General features: G+C 37.7%; 2 protein-coding genes across 3 annotated transcripts in view; both read left to right on the forward strand.

Annotated features, from left to right (window-relative positions):
* LOC139169584 (retinoic acid-induced protein 3-like) overlaps positions 1 to 21,036 on the forward strand; it is a 168,900-nt gene that overhangs the window by 30,338 nt on the left and 117,526 nt on the right. The gene's annotated exons all lie outside the window — the stretch shown is intronic.
* WBP11 (WW domain binding protein 11) lies at positions 131 to 19,860 on the forward strand. Of its 2 annotated transcripts, none has more exons than XM_070755974.1 (12): positions 131 to 393; positions 1,003 to 1,105; positions 4,251 to 4,282; positions 6,609 to 6,702; positions 7,619 to 7,815; positions 11,264 to 11,397; positions 12,372 to 12,571; positions 13,493 to 13,687; positions 13,910 to 14,011; positions 16,067 to 16,384; positions 17,739 to 17,921; positions 18,914 to 19,860. In XM_070755974.1, exons 2-12 carry the CDS (start codon positions 1,042 to 1,044, stop codon positions 19,330 to 19,332), a joined length of 1,938 nt encoding a protein of 645 aa, XP_070612075.1. In that variant the 5' UTR covers positions 131 to 393; positions 1,003 to 1,041; the 3' UTR covers positions 19,333 to 19,860. The 2 variants fall into 2 exon arrangements, with proteins under 2 accessions (XP_070612075.1, XP_070612076.1); XM_070755975.1 differs by having other exon boundaries at positions 145 to 408.

The raw sequence follows: 21,036 nt of genomic DNA on the forward strand, positions 1-21,036 counted from the left end.
AGCAACGCCTATCCCAATTACTATCTCTTTCGTCTTACACTTTAAGTTATGCACCGAAGACAGTGTACAATTAACCCGGAAGTTATGCTCTAAGGCACGTTTATAAGTCTATGTGACCAAACGTCACCCATTTTGGCCGGAAGTGGGCACCGTGCGAGGATCTCTAGCCCGCACTCGGTTGTGTTGGTACAGCCGTAAAATCGCGTGGATTTTTAAGATGGCGCCTGAGTAGAAAACTCTCTGGAAGCGGATTCGATTTTTTTTTCTCTCCGCCGGAGGCAGGTCATCGAGTTGGAGGACTGGAGCCCGTTTGAATGGGCTCTATTGGAAAACGCGGCCCGTAGTTTTGCCTTGCTGGCTCTCAAGATTTAGGACTTTCGGCCTTGGAGGCAGGTAAGGAAAAATAAGGTAGGAAGGGCGATTATTTCTCTCTCCGGGATCCTGTCTGTCCTAAACAGTTAGTTACACTCTTTGCCCATCTAGCATTGTTTAAGTTGCACCCTTTCGTTCTCCTTTCTAGATTTCCAAATATTTCACGCTGGACTTGATTTAATATTAATAAGTGACTGTTGATAGAGGCTGTTGATATCCATTTGTCTGAAGTAGTATAGGGTTTCCTGCCTAAGCAGTGGGTTGGACTAGAAGACCTCCAAGGTCCCTTCCAACTCTGTGGTTATTGATTATTATTATTATTGTTGTTGACTTGAGAGTGTGGTTGTGCTGTATTGGATCTTCATTTTAATCTAATTCAGATCACGAGTCACCCCATGTCAGAGCCAAGTCATCTCAATACAAAAGAAAAAGATTAACTTGGATTCAGCAACTGTGGGGCAATGTCTTCTGCCTTTCCTCTTCTGTTAATCAGGAATGTGTTTGAAGACACTCCTTGGCAGAAGCAGTGGTCACAAGAGATTTGAGAAAGGCCATGGGAAACTGATGAAGGTGGCTTATTATTCTGTTAGGATATGACTGAAGTTATGTTTTTTCCTCTATCTTGTCTAGTTTCATCAAGTGGAATAGTAAAAGAGAGAAATAGTCAAAATGGGGAGGAGATCTACATCTTCCACTAAGAGTGGGAAGTTCATGAACCCCACGGACCAAGCTCGTAAGTACCTTGAAATATTTTTCAAGTTTGAACATGAGACAGAGAGGATATGTCATTGTGGATTTGTTCTATGTATTTAACACTGTTCCAGCTTCATGTGCATCCATACAGTTCACCAGTAAACAATATCACATATTTAGGGAAATAAATGCATGTATGAATACGTTGCATATACTGTACTTTCTAAATTTATGGGATGTAGCCAAAAATACATTTTAAGGTGACCTTTAGATTGGAGAATCTAGCTTGCATAGAACAGCATGAACATGCTTGGAGTAAAGTTGGGATTTGGTTGTGCTTGAGTTTACTGGACAACATGTGTCCAAACTGACCAGACTGTCCTTACCACCAGCAGGGAATGCTTCATATTGCATGAATGCTATTAAAACTGGTAAGATTAAGCTGCTAACTTAATCTATAGCTTCTCTGTTATACTTACCCTCACTTAACCAAAACCAGGATTCACAGTGGGGATGAATACCTATAAACCTGCTAGTGACAATTGTGGCATATGCAGATAATGGCTTGGAATATGAGAGGAAAAATAATAAATAATATGAATTAATCAATGAAATGAAAGTGATTAATGAATTGAAGTAAATTATATTGCATGCCTTTAAATCAAAGATAAAGAATACAGTAGATCTGAATACAAGTAATGCCAATTTTGGAATGGGATTGATGCATCTATGCAGAAAGTGAAAGTGTTGATTTAATTATGAATGAAAATGACAGTGCACAATGAAATATATATCAGAAAGTCTGAACTGAGGTTATTTAGGTTGTACCGGGAACATACAAAAAAAGGAATCAATCAGTGATATTTGGTAGAATATTACTTATAGTGGAAAATGGATGGAGAAGTTTTAACCCAACCAAAAAATATTAATATGAAAATGATATCCTGCAAATCCAGAGCGTTACATTTTCTGCAGCTGTCCATAAATGGAATGCTGTCCTTCAAATGGATGATTAATAAGATACATTGTTTAAGTGTTGTTAAGGTAGTATCCATTCTGAATGACCATACCAAATATAAAAGTAAATGATGAGTACAAAATACAGGTAACTTAACAACCATTTGTTTAGTGATTTCAAAGTTACAATGGATCTGAAAAAAAGTGACATGAACATTTTCACTTTATAACAATTTCAGCATCCCATGTGATCAAAATGTGGGTGCTTGGGAACTGGTTCATATTTATATCCCAGGTTCATGTGGCCACCTTTTGGGACTTCTGACAAGCAAAGTCAATGGGGAAGCTGAATTCACTTAACCACCGTGTTGTTAATGTAACAATTGCCGACTCACTTAACAACTGGCAAGAAAGATCATAAAATGGGACAAAAGTCGCTTTATTGTCTTGCTTATCAACAGAAATTTGACCTCAATTATGATTGTAATCAAGGTCATATATTGAGGTGGTTTGGTCATAGAGAATGAATGAGGATCAAGTTGCAAAAAACAAACAAAACCTATAGAAAGAGTTAATGGGTTAAAAAAATGGAAAGATCAAGAAAGTTGTTAGATTGAGTTGACAAATGCTGAAAAAGGGAAATGTGAGAAGTTTTTAAAAAGTGTGTGTATGATCAGAGATCAGACAGAAAGCAACATACATGAAGTGATAGATAGTCATTTAGAAGGATAGGAAAGTATAGAAGGGCGTGTTGAATGATGGTGATATACAGTATTTTTAACTGGTTTATTTAATTCTTTGTGCTTTTGCAAAGCTTATATTAAAAGGGAATTACATAATGGATATGTGTGCAGGGGTGGGTTCCACTTATCTTTGCCGCCGGTTCGTATCGTGACATTTTGTCCCCTCGTGCATGCTCAGAAGTGGATTCAGTCCGAAACACAGCTGAGTAGCTGCTCAGCTGTGCTTCGGAGGAAGTCTACGGAGAGGGGCAGCATACAAATCTAATAAATAAATAAAATAAAGGTGGGTATTAACCTGGGGGCAGGCAGGAGGGCTTTTTTTGAAGCAGAGGACAAGGAGAGGCCATCAGATCACAGAAAAAGTCTCTGAACATTGGAGGGAAAAGATGGCAGCGCCCATAGACCGGCACCACCCTAACTGGATCTGTGACATCATTGTCGCGTCACCAGCAGGTTGCTAACGATTCAGTTGATCTGGTCTGAACTGAGAGGAACCCACTACTGTAGGTGTGTTTTATGTGAAATTAATGTAGACAACACCATTAATTCTTTAAAGGAGAATAGAATTAATGATTGCATTAGATTTTTCAGTAGATGCTGCAGTTAGTATAATTCAGTCTTACAACAATATCAGAAAATGACTATTTCAAAGCAGTATTAAAATACATTGGGCACTGTGACATTCTATATAATGGTACTCTGAACAAATGAAGGCATTTGCTGACTACACAGATCAATGTGAAATTGCAATATTATAAACAAATTTTCTTTTTATGCTAAAAAAGAATAGATGTATATTTTGAATTACTTTGAAAAACAATTGTTACGCAGCAAAATAACTTTTGTATTTAATTAAATTGTTCATGATGTAAAACTGCATACATGATTCATTTCTTTTAATGTTGCTCAAAATAAAATAAATTATTTTAAAAGTATTATTTATTTATGATAGTAGCCACCTTTTCTGTGAAATGCAATGTGGTATCCAGGAGTGTAAGCCCTACAAGAACATAGAGTACGTTGGAGGGAGAATAGCTGCCCCAGAGTTAGCTTTGTGACTTAAAATCCAAACCCTGTATGCTATCTATTATCTATTCTCCCAAATTTTCATTTTCTTTGCTAATTATATATATTATGACTAAATCCCCAACAGTTGTTCAAAATGGGTTTTTACATTCAGGAAGTGGAGTCAAATGTATTGCTGTTAATAGGTAATAACTACTAAAATCATAGAAGACTAAATTTCAAATTGTTTAAAAGTACAAGTTGGCAGATTTCTGATTTGTTTAATTCATAATTTTATACACCCAATTTGAAATCCAGTTATGATGTAATTTTAGAACTATTCTAAAAATATTAACTAGATTTATTTCATCTTGTTTTTATCTTCATATATAAAATTTTCCAATTAATATATTATCTCTATATTTACACTGTACTTTTTACAAAATATATCTTTTTGATAATTTAAATTTCTTTTTGTAGGAAAGGAGGCCCGGAAGAGAGAACTGAAGAAGGTAATAAAATTTTGCCAAATTATAAACAGAGGCTGGTAGTGCTGTATGTTTTTCTGTTAGCTTTGTATCTGGCATTAAACACATGTGTATTAATATAGAATTTACAAATCATATTAGCTAATCAACTTGTTTCCTAATAAACTGAGTATGATTTGATATAGGGCACTGGCTTAGGATTATGGTTCATAAGTATTACTGTAAATTTTAAAAGAATTCCAAAACTGCCTCATAAAACATGGACAGAAGATAGTATATGAAATGATTACGTATATACAGTGGATATAAAAATTTACATACCCCTTGATAAAAGCCGGGTTTTTGAGATTTAAAAAAATCTGAAAAATATATAACATAAACTATATAACTCAATTGAAAAACAAATGGAAAACTTTTAGGAGGAAAAATAATACAAATACACAACCATGTAGTTGCATAAGTGTGCATACCTTCTTATAAGTATGGGTGTGATTGTCTTCAGAATTAACTAAAAACTTTCAGACTGATAGTAAATAGTAGTCAGTATACACCTGTCCTCAATTAAGGTGACTTTGATCAAGTCTTTATAAAGTTCAATTGTTCTTCTAGATTTGTCCGGCATTTATGCAGTTGACTTTTATAGCAAAAGGCATGATCTGCAAAGAAGTTGCAAAACATCAGTGGGATCTCATTATTGAAATGTATCAGGAGAAAGATACAAATCCCCCCCCCCCTTCCCGGCATTGGATATACCACGGAACATAGTGAAGGCAGACATTCACAAGTGGAGAAAATATGGCTTCAAAATGGATTAAAAAAAACCCAATAAGAAAAGTGATCTGAGAAGCCCACAAGAGGCCTACAGCAACATTAAAGGAGTTGTAGGAATTTCTTACAAGCATTGGTTGTGTAGTGTGTGTGACAACAATTTCCTGTAGTCTTCCTATGTCTGGGCTATGGAGTAGGATGACAAGATGGAAGCCTTTTGTTATAAAGAAGGAACATCCAAGCCTGACTACATTTTGCAAAAACTTACATCAAGTCTGGGAAACAGTGTTATGGATTGATGAGATCAAGGCTGAACTTTTGGGCCATAATTCCAAAAAGCATGTTTGGTACAGAAACCACAATGCGCATCACCAAAAGTACACCATGATGGTGGCAGCTTTATGCTTTGGGGCTGCTTTTTTCAGGTGGAACTGAGTCCTGCTTGGCGGGACCCAGGGGAAGAGCCTTCTCTGTGGTGGCCCCGGCCCTCTGGAATCAACTCCCCCCAGAGATTAGAATTGCCCCCACCCTCCTTGCCTTTCGTAAGCTACTTAAAACCCACCTCTGCTGCCAGGCATGGGGGAATTGAGATACCCTTTCCCCCTAGGCCTTTACAATTTTATGCATGGTATGTCTGTATGTCTGTTTGGTTTTTATTATAATGGGTTTTTAATTGTTTTTAGTATTGGATTATTATTATATGCTGTCTTATTATTGCTGTTAGCCGCCCCGAGTCTCCGGAGAGGGTCGGCATACAAATCCAATAAATAAATAAATAAAATAAATTATGAATGTTCAAAATATTTTACTTATTTATTTGTTAAATTGTCCATCTCACTGTGGGAAAACCTTCAGGTTTATGCTAAAATGCGGAAGAGGAATTTTATCTTTCAACACAATAATGTCCCCATGAATACATCCAAATCAAAAGAATGGCTTTACTAGAAAAAGATAAAAGTTTAAGAATGCATAGCTAGAGTGCAGACCCAAATTTCAACCGAAGAGGACTGTGCATAGGAGTTGCCCTTTCAGACAGATTTGCAGTGCTTTTGCAAGGAAGAATGGGCAAAGATTCCCAAGGCAAGATGTGCCTTGCTAATAGGCTCCTACTCCAAAAGACTGAATGTTGTCATAAAACAGGAAGTGCTTTAATAAAGTAGTTTAAGGGTATGTACACTTAGGCAATCGCATTGCTGTATGTTTTTAAATTGTTGTTTTTCACCATAAAAGATTTCAGTTTGTTTTTAAATTGAATTGCACAGCATATACATTATATTAAAGGTGGGAAAAATTCTGAAGTGATTTATCTTGGGTCTGTTTTTTTACATCTCAAAAACCTGGCATCTTAATAGGGATATGTAGACTTCCTATATCCACTGCAAGTGTTAAAGAGAGGAAGAATGAATCTATATTTGGATGTGTTGGTGGGTGTCATATTGTTTCTAAAACTTGAATAGGTATAAACCAGCCAGATACACCACATTCAACATTTTAAAAAGTTGCCGTTTTATTAAGTAAATTTAATGGACTGCCTAGGAAGTCCAGTTCCTTATTTCTGGCTTTTATTTTCTGCTGAGTTCAGAACAAAAAGCAGCGCATGATGGTGCGAGCAGCGGTACTAAAGATGAAGGATCCCAAACAAATCATTCGAGACATGGAAAAACTTGATGAAATGGGTAGGTTTGAATCTTTTTTTCAACTCGTATAGAAAAAAGAATGCGATAGAAACACGAGTTCAACAGGCATTATCCATTGCTGTGTGAGAAAGTAAACTCAGAATTAACAAGTGATAGGCGATTGTACAGTCATATCGACCTCACGGCCACAGAAATGTCTTCAGAAAATGCTAGGTCCTTCAGTTAATAAATGAAAATGAGCATTGTCCCTTGCAGTTGGACTCAACTATGCAGGGGAAATCTTTACCTTTTTTTTTTTTAATGATTGTCAGAAAAAGTAGTTGCTATTGTCTTTTATCTATTTTCTGTGCCTTTTATGATTGTGTTTGGCTGCTATGAACCTTAGATCAGAGATTTTCAACCTTTTTTGAGTCACGGCACATTTTTTACATTTACAAAACCCTGGGGCACATTGAGCGGGGGAGGGGCGGCTAAAAAAAGTTTGGACAAAAAAATTATCTCTCTCTTCCTCCCTTTCGCTCTATTTCTCTCTCCATCCCTCCTTCTCTCCCTTCCTCTTTCTTTCTCTCTCTCAATCCCTCTTTCTCTTCCTTCCCCCCTCTCTTTTTTGCTCTCTTTCTCTCTCTCTATCTCCCTACCTCCCTCTGTCTTTCTCTCTCTCTCCTTCCCTCCCTCTCTCTCTCTCTCTCTTGCTCTCTCTTTCTCTCTCTTGCTTTCTTTTTCTTGTTCTCTTTCTCTCTCTCTTGCTTTCTTTCTCTCTCTTGTTCTCTTTCTCTCTCTTGCTTTCTTTCTCTCTCTCTTGCTTTCTTTCTCTCTTGCTTTCTCTCTCTGAGCTTCGCGGCACACCTGACCATGTCTTGCGGCACACTGGTTGAAAAACACTGCCTTAGATGATGGGAAGGTGAAGATCTGTACAATTTGTTTTTTCATGTATCTGTCCCAATTCTGTCTATAGAATTTAATCCAGTACAACAGCCTCAATTAAATGAAAAGGTGCTTAAGGACAAGCGTAAGAAACTGCGTGAAACTTTTGAACGTATCCTGCGACTATATGAGAAGGAGAATCCAGACATTTATAAGGAGTTGCGGAAGCTAGAGGTGGAATACGAGCAGAAAAGATCTCAGCTCAGTCAGTACTTTGATGCTGTAAAGGTACCTATTCACATTAGCATTAAAATATTGGTTTGGTTTTGCATTTTATTTCCTAGGTATTCATGAAAAAGGTTGGTCGATACTTCAAATTGCTCTTCAGTCTTAATTCTTTGGAATTGCTCCTGTGCATAATATGTGTCTTGGGGATAACAGTATGGATGATGATATTATTGATGTAATTTAATCTTACAAACATGGCTTCATTCAGGAGCCCAGATGTTTTCTAGATTTCATAGAGTTTAGTAATTAGTGGTCACAGCAAAACCAATATTTTTAAAAATCATCTGATTTCATTTGCAGGGCTGAAATAACCGAGTTCAACTCATATAGTTTACCATATATTCCTTCTGTAAACTTGTGTTACAGAATTTCAAACTGTTACTTCCTTTGTAAGAATTGGTTCTTAGGAAAAGTAAACATGGTGCAATTGGTTGCTGGTCATTGTCATAAAATACTATGTTTTAAATCATTCTTTCAGGCCTGCGGTTCTGAGATCAGTAATGGTGCACAAAGGACTAGTGGTGTCTGATATACAGTGTTCCCTCGATTTTCATGGGGGATGCGTTCTGAGACCGCCCGCGAAAGTTGAATTTCCGCGAAGTAGAGATGCGGAAGTAAATACACTATTTTTGGCTATGAACAGTATCATAAGCCATCCCTTAACACTTTAAACCCCTAAATTGCAATTTCCCATTCCCTTAGGAACCATTTAGATTATTACTCACCATGTTTCTTTATTAAAGTTTATTAAAAAAAATATTTATTAAAGGTGGACAAATGTTTGGTGATGATATATGACGTCATCGGGCAGGAAAAACCATGGTATAGGGGAAAAAACCGCAAAGTATTTTTTAATTAATATTTTTGAAAAAACGTGGTATAGACTTTTCGCGAAGTTCAAACCCGCGAAAATCGAGGGAACACTGTATTTCAATTACTGTCTGGTATGGATGCCCATATATAAAAAATATTGGCCAAAAACACCAGAGAGAGTCAAAGATTTTGACACCCCCCCCCCCACCCCAAAAAAAATCTTATGAAATTAAGATAGTTTCTAAGAATTTGGGCATTTTTAAAAACTAAAATTGTTTTAGGGTTCCTTACAGAACGGGATTGTGTGAAACATGATGTCTTCAGACATTGTTGTCAGTTCTGACTTATATAGTCATCCTGAAAATATTTATGATTATGTGTTTGCATAAGGAAAAAGTTAAAAACTGCTATTTTAAACCGTTAAGATCGTTTTGCTTTTATTGATCTAATAAACATTAGGTGGGGAAGAAGAAAGTGGACATAGCTGTGCTTGAAATTAACCTGTTCTTTAAATCATCATTCATAATGGAGACAGTTAAAGGAATGTAGAAACTGAAGTGGGATACCACAGTGAATATAAATTCTTAAAGTTGGAAATAAATAATAATGTATATTTACTACAATTATTATTTTCTGTCTTTCTGTCCAAGCACCTGAACCTTTTAAAACATTAAGATGTCTTCTGTCTGAATGACATAATTAAAAGAAAATATGACATGGATCTTAAAGTCAATCAAGCAGTGCCAAGCACTTAGGAGATGCAGTGGTAGGAAGCACTTCCAGGAAAGCAAAAGGTGGATTTTGCTTTTAGTGGAACTGATGACTGCAGTGGAAAATGTAGCAGGAGAATGAATTGGCTCACCAAACTCTTTTTCCAAATTAAGGACAGGACTTGGAAACAGACACAGATACTTCTCCGTCTCCAGTGGATTTTAGAGCTCTGGGAGTTGGGAGAGTCAGTTTTGCCCAAGATGCAGTTCGCAGCTTTCAGAAGGATGCTGGGTTGGCTCACTTCTCTCCTTGATCAATTTATGGAAAATGGCTTGTGAATTGCTTTTTTGGATAGTAAGAACCTTCAGAAGGGCAAGTGTTATTACACTGGATGATTGTCTTTCAGCCTGCAGTGAAATAATTTTTATGTAAGTTTAAAACTCTAAAACATTTTTAAATTTGGAAATGAGCAGCAAAAGGATGACAAGAATGTTGATTTTTGGAAAGCTTTTAAAGAGACAAAGGGGCCAAGTTGACTGGAAATAAGATGTTGAAATAATTATAGGAATATTTATTGTAGTTTATTTAAATCCCTATTAAAATATAAGGCATTTTTGAATATAAGTGTATGAAACCACTTCTGCTTTCTTCCTGGTGAAAAATTCTGGATGAGAGAAATGTATAAGAGGAGATCTTGAATGCTGGCTATTTAAGGCAATCACAAAGAATTAAAGATTATAATTAAAGGAGAAGAATTACTAGTACAGAATGCAGAAAAGAATTTTAATTCTGGAAGAATTTAAGGATGTTTGGTAATGATGAACCCAGGACTTTTTCTTTAGATTGTCTGACACAGACAAAAAAGGAGCTTAAAAAAAGAGACACGATATAACAAAAATCAAGCTATTTTGAATATGGATTTAAAATTGGCAAGATACAAGAATTGTGTGAAATGAAACCAGCTGAGGTTTTAATAGTAAAAAATAAAATAATATTAATTTTTGACATTTTTAAATTTAATAATATATAAATAATAAACCTAAATAAAGTAATAAAATACAGGACCAGTTTAGTCTAGTAGTTAAGGCATTGGGGCTAGAAAGTGAGGGACTGAGTCTTGTGTTAATGAAAGGAAAATCATTTCTATATTTTTTTTTCTTCGCGTTTTCCCCCCTATATTTCCCCCTTTTTCCCCATTCGACTCATTTTTTCTTTTTGTGGGTGCACATTTACTTTTTCTTTTTTATACTTTTCTTAATCTATATTACTTTTTCTATGGGCGTACTTTTTCAGTAAAAAAATATTATAGAAAAAGGTCAATTAGGCAGTTATGAAATTTTTGCAAGAGGTAGTTCTGCAAAATGAGGATGCCAGTAGAATTTACTTGTTATCTATCTTAACTACCAGACTAAAAGACGTATCACTATTATTTCTATACTTCTTTATTCTTGTTTACTACTTTAATTGCCATTTTGTTTTGCTGAAAAGCAGTATCTAAATATGTTTTCTTATATTTCAGTTTTTGGTGATACTAGTTTATTAATCAGCTATTGAACAGAGTTGGACATAAACTTTTTATATGTGGTAATCCTTTTTTCTCAATGTTTGTAACTGACAGATTGCTAGATCACTTGGTTCTGTTGCATTAATTTGAAATTCTGATTCGATGTTTCTAAATGTTACTACTTTGTCTCAATTAGTTTTTCTTTTTGTAAAAAAAACAGGGTTGCATGTTATAACTGGAAAGTTTAAAAATCCTCCTGGTTTTATATTTCAACAGCTATTTTTTTTTTAAAAAAGTATTTATTGTAAATCATTTTCAGGATATAATTCTTTCAAAATTAATAGAAATACGCAACTTATATTGCAAACACTGATGAATATATCCATTGGCACTAGTTAAAGAAACTTATTTTTCCCCCAGAATGCTCAGCATGTTGAGGTGGAGAGCATCCCTCTACCTGACATGCCTCATGCTCCTTCCAACATCCTCATTCAAGACATCCCTCTGCCTGGAGCCCAGCCTCCTTCCATTCTCAAAAAGACATCAGCCTATGGGTAAGAAAGAAATTACATTGCAACTTGAATGGTGAAATAGTTAGAATCCTATATGGTTATTTTGCAATTGCTGTTTGTTTCATAATTGCTTTTTTTTTTTTTTTGCTTTATCATCACAAGCAATTATGATCAGAGTGTAGATTAATCTGATTAGTATTAATTTTTTGGTTTAGTTAATACTGGCCAGTCTGAATAATTAAATACTATTTGTTTTCAATTTTTTAAAAATAAATTTAGCAATCGTATCTTAATATCTTTAGATACTGTTTCCCCGAAAATAAGACGTACCCCGAAAATAAGGCATGTCAGAGGTTTTGCAGAATTTGCTAATATAAGGCACCCCCCGAAAATAAGGCGTAGTCAAGTTTACATATGGTACGGTGGAAAAACATACGGTACCATTCAAAGCTGTTCATAGCGGTACCGTAATAATGTGGCGTCCCCTGCTGGCCCCTTCCATCGCTTTGTATCGTCCAGTACAGCAGACACAGTCTGCTGCTGTCTCACTGCCATTACAGTCTCCACTACGGTGCATAGACTGTATTTCCTCTGGTGGCCGGAAGCTGCAATAGCGGGAGTATACTGTTGTAACATATAAGTGCCGTCGTTTGTGTGTGTGGGTGCCATACTGACAGGTACCGTACCGTAATCAGTGTACCATACAGTACACTTTCTTTGGGGGTGTCAGCTTTTCTGCCTGTGAATTTGTCTTATTTGAGAAATATAAGGCACCCCCCGAAAATAAGACGTAGCACAACTTTTGGAGCAAAAATTAATATAAGACAGTGTCTTATTTTCAGGGAAACACGGTAGCTTGAAAATGGAGGCAATTATTTTTGATCTTGCATCTGTTTAAGGAGGCACATGCTTGTTTGTTTGATAAGGGTTCAGAAACCTAATAGGGTTTCCTTATTAGGAAAAGTTTCAGACTTCCAAAGTTAGTAATATTGTACTTACGTGAATCCTATTTTTAGGCCTCCTGTCAGGCCTGTTACTGTACTTCCACCTCCTGGGCATGGTGTACCCCGTCTACCTCCTGGTCGGAAGCCCCCTGGACCTCCACCAGGACCACCACCACCTCAGGTTTTGCAGATGTATGGGCGTAAAGTAGGATTCACTGTTGAAATGCCACTCCGGAGAAGAGATGAAGACATGTCTTATAGTCCAGAGTCAGGTAAACGGCTTTCCCTCTTCAAACCGTTAGTACAGGTTGTCCTTGACTTATGCCCATGTGGTATGTGGTATAGTCGTTAAGCAAGGCATGAGGTACCCACACCCAGATTTACAACCATTTTGTGGTTGTTAAGTGAATCCAGCTTCCCCCATTGGCTGTATGTTGGAAGCTGGGTAGGAAGGTCACAAATTGCAATTGTGACTGCAGAACTGTGAAACCAGTCATTAGTTAAGTAAGCATCTATTGCAAAATGCTCAGATCATGATCGTGTGACTGCGGGTATGGTGCAACCATCGTAACTTTGAGGACAGGTCATAAGCCACTTTTTTTAATGCCAACCATCTTTAAACAAATAGTTATAAGTCAAAGACTCCCTTTATGTCATTAGAAAAATAGATATTTTGGTACAATTGGCTAAAATAAAATAAAATAAATTGTAAAATTTACTATAAAATAGGCCTGTAAATGAAGAAACTATATATAATTATATTATTTTACTTTCTGTGTATTCCTATGAAAATAACTAGATATCTATGTAAGTAAAACAGATGAAATAGTTGTTGAAAAAGAAATAGGCGACTCAATTTACTGAAAATATTTTTACATTATATCAATAATAGACTATATTAATGCTGTAATTTGTAAATATTCAGAAAAATAGTATGGAGCACCTATAAAAGAAACACATTAATGTTCTACTTGTTTTTGTCTTTGATGTATAAAGTTTGTTTTTAAAGGAAAATTTAATAAAGATTATTAAAAAAAAGAAAAAAAATAGATATTTTCTGAATATGCCATCTATTTTGTCTCTTTACCTTGTGTTCTTAAGAGCTGGAAAACTATTGTTGTTTTAACTTTAAAAGCAAATGTGGTAGAACCCCCTCCACTTGTCTCAGATAAAACATACCTTAAATTTTACAGGTCGAAGAGGCCATGATGAAGATGCTTCCAGTACAAGTGAAGATGAGGGGTACCCTGACGATATGGATCAGGATAAGCATGATGACACTACTGATGATAGTGATAGTGACAGAAGTGATGCTGACAGCGATGGGGAAGAGTTCATGCAACATGAAGACAATGCTGACAGGGAAGGTGGTGAAGACAAGAAGTCTGGTAAGCTTAAGAAAAACCATTTGGATCAGAATTAACTAAAAGAAAAATTAGTAAACATTGCACTTATAACATGCACATCAATAGGCTTTGGAGGAAATTGCTATATTCTTGAACTAAAAGCCAAATAGATAACTTTTAGGAAATTAGATATTGGTAAAACTGATAAAAGCACTGATTGATGATGAAAAAAATATATTCATATTTCATCACATCCTTTTGCAGGTCATAGTGTACGTTTTGCTGACATTCCGGGAAAATCAAGAAAAAAGAAGAAGAACCTGAAGGAACTGACACCACTTCAAGCCATGATGTTGCGGATGGCTGGTAAATAATTTTTTAAAAAAATCTTCCCTCTGTCCAATGCTCTTTTTATTTTTATTTTTAGCTACAAGCTAGGGATACTTGTTTAAAGAAATAATATCCAGGATAACTTTTAAGGAAGGATTTATATTAAGAACTCAGTATATTAAAGGATGTGGGGTATTAATACAAATCAATTGTGATGAAATCATTTCAGATGATAACTTGCTTGCACTCATTGTCCTTCAAATTATTAAATCCTTGCTTGCTTGCTTGCTTGCTTGCTTGCTTGCTTGCTTGCTTGCTTGCTTGCTTGCTTGCTTGCTTGCTTGCTTGCTTGCTTGCTTGCTTGCTTGCTTGCTTGCTTGCTTGCTTGCTTGCTTGCTTGCTTGCTTGCTTGCTTGCTTATTTATTCATTCATTCATTCATTCATTCATTCATTTATTAGATTTGTATGCCGCCCCTCTCCATAGACTCAGGGCGGCTCACAACACGATAAAACAGTTCATAACAAATCTAATAATTTACTATTTAAAATATTTTAAAAACCCCATTTTTAAGCAGACATACATACAAACATACCATACATAAATTGTATAGACCCGGGGGAGATATCTCAATTCCCCCATGCCTGACGACAAAGGTGGGTTTTGAGGAGTTTACGAAAGGCAAGGAGGGTAGGGGCAGTTCTAATCTCTGGGGGGAGCTGGTTCCAGAGAGTCGGGGCCGCCACAGAGAAGGCTCTTACCCTGGGGCCCGCCAACCGACATTGTTTAGTTGACGGGACCCGGAGAAGGCCCACTCTGTGGGACCTAATCGGTCGCTGGGATTCGTGCGGCAGAAGGCGGTCTCAGAGATATTCTGGTCCCATGCCATGAAGGGCTTTATAGGTCATAACCAACACTTTGAATTGTGACTGGAAATTGATCGGCAACCAATGCAGACTGCGGAGTGTTGGTGTAACATGGGCATTTTTGGGAAAGCCCATGATGGTTCTCGCAGCTGCATTCTGCACGATCTGAAGTTTCCGAACACTTACAATTTAATTTGATTTATTTGCTGTTATTTTAGTCAATAATTGATATACCAAGTAAAATAGTAAAAGTAAAACTAAAGTGCAAATTAATTCACAAAAGCCAAATGAAAAAACTGTATCTGGAGTGAACTTTTAAAAGCATTGAAAATGGAGCCAAGTATAAACACAAAAGAACTAAAATTTTATAACCTGGAAACTGTAAAGGAGCATACAGTATCATCCCATTTGAGAACCTAAAGATAAATACATTTAATTCAGTTTGTAATGGAAATTTGTTCCAATTGTAACTGACTTAAAGCAGATTTATCTTAACTAGAAGATTAGTAGATTTATGGTAGCACATGCTCTTATTGGAATCACATTAGGACATACTTTTAGTTTGTACAAGCAAAAGTCTCTTGAGGATTTGTGAGATATTTTATTTTAATTAAATGCTGGACAGATGGGAATTCTGGGAGTTGATGTCTGCATATCTTAAATTTGAAAAATATAGTAAACCATTTTATAAGTGTAGTTTTATTCTTGACCAGGGTGATCTGTTCCAAACATTTATATAAGTTTCTTGATTTTAGTGTGTCACTATTTATTTTAGTCCACCATTAATCTGCAAGGCAGATTCAAAGTAGATACAATATTGTACCTATTACATTCATTTACACAATCTTTGTTAGATTCCAGCCAAATGAGAAAACACATTTCTGTTTAATGAAAACTTCTCCGATTCCCCTGAAAACTTCCCTTGCAATCAAGCTAGAAGCCATAAATAAAGGGTAGTTATCCAGACGGCGGTAGGAAAGGGAATAAAATAATAAATTCCTACACTTGCTCAATAACCTTGAAATTACTTAACATTTGCCTTGTCTGCTATTTGCATAGTAAAGGTAATTCCTATGTCTAGAGTGCAGTTTTATCATAAAGATTGAAAATATGTTTGTTTTTAAATTTTCCATAACATTAAGAAAACACATAAAGGAATTTTCGTCTATTATCCACAATCCTTAATTTATTAAGTGTTGTAAAGAGAGAGGTGTAATTATTTGTAGGTCAGGAAATTCCTGAGGGTGGCAAAGAGATAGAAGAATTTTCTGAAGAGGAGGATGATGACGATGAAGATGACTCTGATGCAGAGGATTCTCAGCAACCGCCGCAGCAGCAAACCACAGAAGAATCACACTCAGAAATAGGATCCTCAACGCCTTCTCAAACAAATCCACCCCAGCAACAACCTCCACCTCAACCTGTCCCTCCAACTCAGATCCAAGCACCTCCGATGCCTGGGCCACCCCCTCTTGGACCACCTCCTGCACCACCTTTGAGACCACCAGGGCCTCCTACTGGCCTCCCTCCTGGGCCCCCTCCAGGTGGGTATTGGAACAGGCAGTTTTATTATTAAACTAGCTATATGTAGGGGCACTGATGTCGTTTATTTATTTTATTTTTTTATTTATCAGATTTGTATGCCGCCCCTCTCCGTAGACTCGGGGCGGCTAACAACAATAAGACAATATAAACAAATCTAATATTTAAGTTAATTTAAAAATCCCAATTTAAGAAGCCAATCATACATACAGACATACCATGCGTAAATTTTATACGCCTAGGGGGAAGGGAAAGTCTCAATTCCCCCATGCCTGACGACACAGGTGGGTTTTAAGGAGCTTACGAAAGGCAAGGAGGGTGGGGGCAACTCTGATATCTGGGGGGAGTTGGTTCCAAAGGGTCGGGGCCACCACAGAGAAGGCTCTTCCCCTGGGTCCCACCAAACGACATTGTTTAGTTGACGGGACCCGGAGAAGGCCAACTCTGTGAGACCTAACTGGTCGCTGGGATTCGTGCGGCAGAAGGCGGTCCCGGAGATATTCTGGTCCGATGCCATGAAGGGCTTTGTAGGTCATAACCAACACTTTGAATTGTGACCGGAAACTGATCGGCAACCAATGCAGACTGCGGAGTGTTGGTGTAACATGGGCATATTTAGGGAAGCCCATGATAGCTCTCGCAGCTGCATTCTGCACGATCTGGAGTTTCCGAACACTCTTCAAAGGTTGCCCCATGTAGAGAGCATTACAGTAGTCGAGCCTCGAGGTGATGAGGGCATGAGTGACTGTGAGCAGTGACTCCCGGTCCAAATAGGGCTGCAACTGGTGCACCAGGCGAACCTGGAGATACGCCCCCCTCACCACAGCTGAAAGATGTTTCTCTAATGTGAGCTGTGGATCGAGGAGGACACCCAAGTTGCGGACCCTCTCTGAGGGGGTTAGTGATTCCTCCCCCACCAGGGTAATGGATGGACAGATGGGGTTGTCCTTGGGAGGCAAAACCCACAGCCACTCCATCTTATACAAAGATTGCTATATTTTACACAAGGCTGAATTTCAGTTACCTCAACAGAATTTGCCACAAAACAACACACACACCCCATTTTTCTTTTGTGACAAATTGGAATGGATATATAAGATTCTACATACATGTGACAAATGGATAGATATAGTATATATACTACTCTGCGTGTACATACGGAAGAACTTGATTCGGAAAGAAAATATGTTTTAATTGCTAAGTCACCTTTTTCATGAAATGAATTGGAGTGCTTTGTAAACAACACATTCTTGAAACATTTTTAAATTTAAACCAGATCAAATTAGAAGATGTTACTGAAGAATTGCCCTTAATTGAGGAATAGTCAACTAACATGTATTTGTATGATACTTTTAGGTGCTCCTCCTTTCTTAAGACCACCCGGATTGCCTGGACTGCGTGGACCTTTGCCACGGCTCTTACCTCCTGGCCCTCCACCTGGTCGGCCACCTGGCCCTCCTCCTGGCCCCCCTCCTGGTTTGCCTCCTGGCCCCCCTCCTCGTGGGCCCCCACCGCGTCTGCCACCTCCAGCTCCTCCAGGTAATGTTATAATTTAGAAGTGGGATGTTTTTGTTTCTCCAGTGGTTTCTAGTAGAACAGAGATCTCGTAGATCAGTGATGGCGAACCTTTTTTTCCTTGGGTGCCAAAAGTGTGTGAGCGTGTGCTATTGTGCATGCATGAGTGCCCACACCCATAATCCAATTCCTGGAACGGTGAAAATCGCATTCCCCGTCCTGCCGGAGGCCTGAAACAGCCCAATTCCCAACCTCTGGTGGGCCCAGTAGGCCCATTTCCACCCTCCCCAGGCTCCAGAGGCTTCTCTGGAGCCTGGGGGTGGGTGGAATTTATTTATTTTTATTTATTTAATTGGATTTGTATGCCGCCCCTCTCCAAGGACTCGGGGTGGCTCACAGCATATATAAAAACAGAACAATAATATAAATCCAATTAATACTACAATTTAAAAGCTATTAAAAGAAAAACTTATACTCTATCCTATCCCACCAGAGACTCTCGGAAGCCAAAAATGCCCTTCCAGAGCCTCCGGGCAAGCCAAAAATCATATGCAAATTGGAGCTGAGCTCATGTGCCAGGAGATATGACTCCTCGTTCCACCTTAGGTTCGCCATCACTGTCGTAGAACATTCTAAGTTGAGATTCCATGAAATGTGAGAGATTGTGATTGAAGAAAATAACTATTGTTGAACTGCACAGTGTTAGCAAATGATAGGAATGTTTATAATTTGGAATTCAACTGCTGGTCTGTAGCTCTGCTGTTGTAAATATTGTCATACATGAATTGTGTAGGTAGAAATAAAATTCACTAGGATATGTATCTTGGCATTAATCTTTCTTGGTAGATCTCTTGAATTTTCATATAAACATTGTGCATATAAGGAAACAAACACAATGAATGTTTTATGATTAGGAGAATTCTTGAGAATCTTAACTGAGACACAGTACATAATTTGAAATTTAAATTTTTATTCTTCACAAAGATCAGAAGAATTAACGCTTTCTCTTTCTGCAGGTATTCCACCTCCTCGCCCAGGCATGTTACGCCCTCCTTTGGTTCCTCCACCTGGGTTATTCCCACCTGCTCCCATTCCAAATCCAGGTGTATTGAGTGCCCCCCCTAGCTTGATTCAGCGCCCCAAGGCGGATGATACCAGTGCAGCCACCATTGAGAAGAAAGCCACAGCGACGATTAGTGCCAAGCCACAGATTACAAACCCCAAGGCTGAGATCACCCGGTTTGTGCCTACAGCTCTTCGAGTTCGGCGAGAGAATAAGGGAACAGCTGCCTCTGTCCTGAGGAAACCTGATGATGAGCTTTCTGTTCAGATAATCAAAACAACACCTAAACCTGGCTCATCTGCCCCTGTTTCTGTGCAGACCAAGGATGATGTTTATGAAGCTTTTATGAAGGAAATGGAGGGGCTTCTGTGACAATCGGTTAAGATTTCTATTTTATGGGATGGGGTTCCATGTTATAGTGGCATCCAGTTGAGCAACATCTTTTGTGACAATAAAGTATCTTCCATCTCAATCTATGATCATACTTGGGAGGATAAATCGTATTAAAGAATGGAAGAAAAGGCACTGTCATATTATCAATTCTTAAAGACTTGGTTATGTCTGTGCTGTATGGGAAGTATATTGTCTTGAGTGTTTTTAGTGATCAGAAGAAATACATAGTTTACCAGAGTAAATTCTGGTTCTAATCTCTTACATATAAACCTGATCATCAGGCTTTTGTGTTTGGGTGGCTTCTGTAAATATTTTGCAATGCTATTTTTTAGTTGATGAAATTTCTTGGTTTGTACACTGTCATAGAGGTGGGCAGACAAGATTGTTCCATATGTGGCATTGCAAGCGGTTTGTATCCTGCTTATTTTGCAATCACATTAGTGGCTTCTTGCTGGCAGGACAAATACCCTTGTCTTAACGAGAGAATAAATATTTGATGTAATACAACTCTTTTTGTGATCACGTGTCTACATTAACACTTCATATTTAGAAAGAGAATGAGGACTTTCTGATCAAATTGTTCATCTGGAAATTAGGTAATAATTGTGGCATTTAGTAAATCTTCATCTCCAATGCATCCAGGAGAGAGATACTTGTTTTTCCAGAATTCCCCAACTTTGTAACTTTTACATTTACATTCCTAATTTTTGTTTATGGTAGCTGGTGGGATACAGAGGGAACATTTAATGCATTTAGTGCTCACGAGGTTAGGAAAGGATATTCATTTGAGATAAGACATAGTCCATGAATTTATCTCCTCTGTCTCTCATTCTTTTGCACTTCAGGCATGCCTACAAACTCTTAAAATATTGGCATTTGCAAGACACAAAAGGGAGGGGAAAGTGATTTTGTTCAGAAGTCTAGGCTTAAAAAGCAGCACAAAGAAGGAGCACTGATTCAAATCCAGTACTCACTAATTTATTATTTTGGCAACATAGTATTTCACCTGCTTCCAAGCTAGGAAATCCTGTGTGGACTCTGCTTTGTGTATCTAACATTGTGGTGAGTTTTTCTATCCACTGAAAAAATATTTTTGAACTGTTTAAATGGGGGAAATTTTTTTTGAGGTTACAAGGCATCTAAACCGTAATTAATAGCGGGTTCCTACTGGTACGGTTGACGCCATCACACCGGTAGCGAAAATTGAGCTGCCTGTGCATCTCCACATCTCCAGTGTGCGCATGTGCCCAAGCGAGATTTTTATTTATTTATTTATTTATCAGATTTGTATGCTGCTCCTCTCCATAGACTCGGGGCGGCTAACAATAATAAGACAATGTAAACAAATCTAATATTTAAGTTAATTTAAAAACCCCAATTTAAGAAACCAATCATACATACAGACATACCATGCATAAATTTTATAAGCCTAGGGGGAAGGGAAAGTCTCAATTCTCCCACGCCTGACAACAGAGGTGGGTTTTAAGGAGCTTACGAAAGGCAAGGAGGGTGGGGGCAACTCTGATATCTGGGGGGAGTTGGTTCCAAAGGGTCGGGGCCACCACAAAGAAGGCTCTTCCCCTGGGTCCCGCCAAACGACATTGTTTAGTTGACGGGACCCAGAGAAGTCCAACTCTGTGAGACCTAACTGGTCGCTGGGATTCGTGCGGCAGAAGGCACGTG

Source organism: Erythrolamprus reginae, chromosome 6, assembly GCF_031021105.1.
Source record: "Erythrolamprus reginae isolate rEryReg1 chromosome 6, rEryReg1.hap1, whole genome shotgun sequence".
NCBI lineage: Eukaryota > Metazoa > Chordata > Lepidosauria > Squamata > Dipsadidae > Erythrolamprus > Erythrolamprus reginae.

What these genes read in the sequence shown, in the direction of transcription:
- WBP11 (XM_070755974.1), top strand. Translation starts at nt 1,042, where the DNA reads ATGGGGAGGAGATCTACATCTTCCACTAAGAGTGGGAAGTTCATGAAC. An exon ending in AGTACTTTGATGCTGTAAAG is followed by an intron (nt 7,816 to 11,263) that starts GTACCTATTCAC and finishes TTTTTCCCCCAG; the next exon opens with AATGCTCAGCATGTTGAGGT. An exon ending in CATGATGTTGCGGATGGCTG is followed by an intron (nt 14,012 to 16,066) that starts GTAAATAATTTT and finishes AATTATTTGTAG; the next exon opens with GTCAGGAAATTCCTGAGGGT.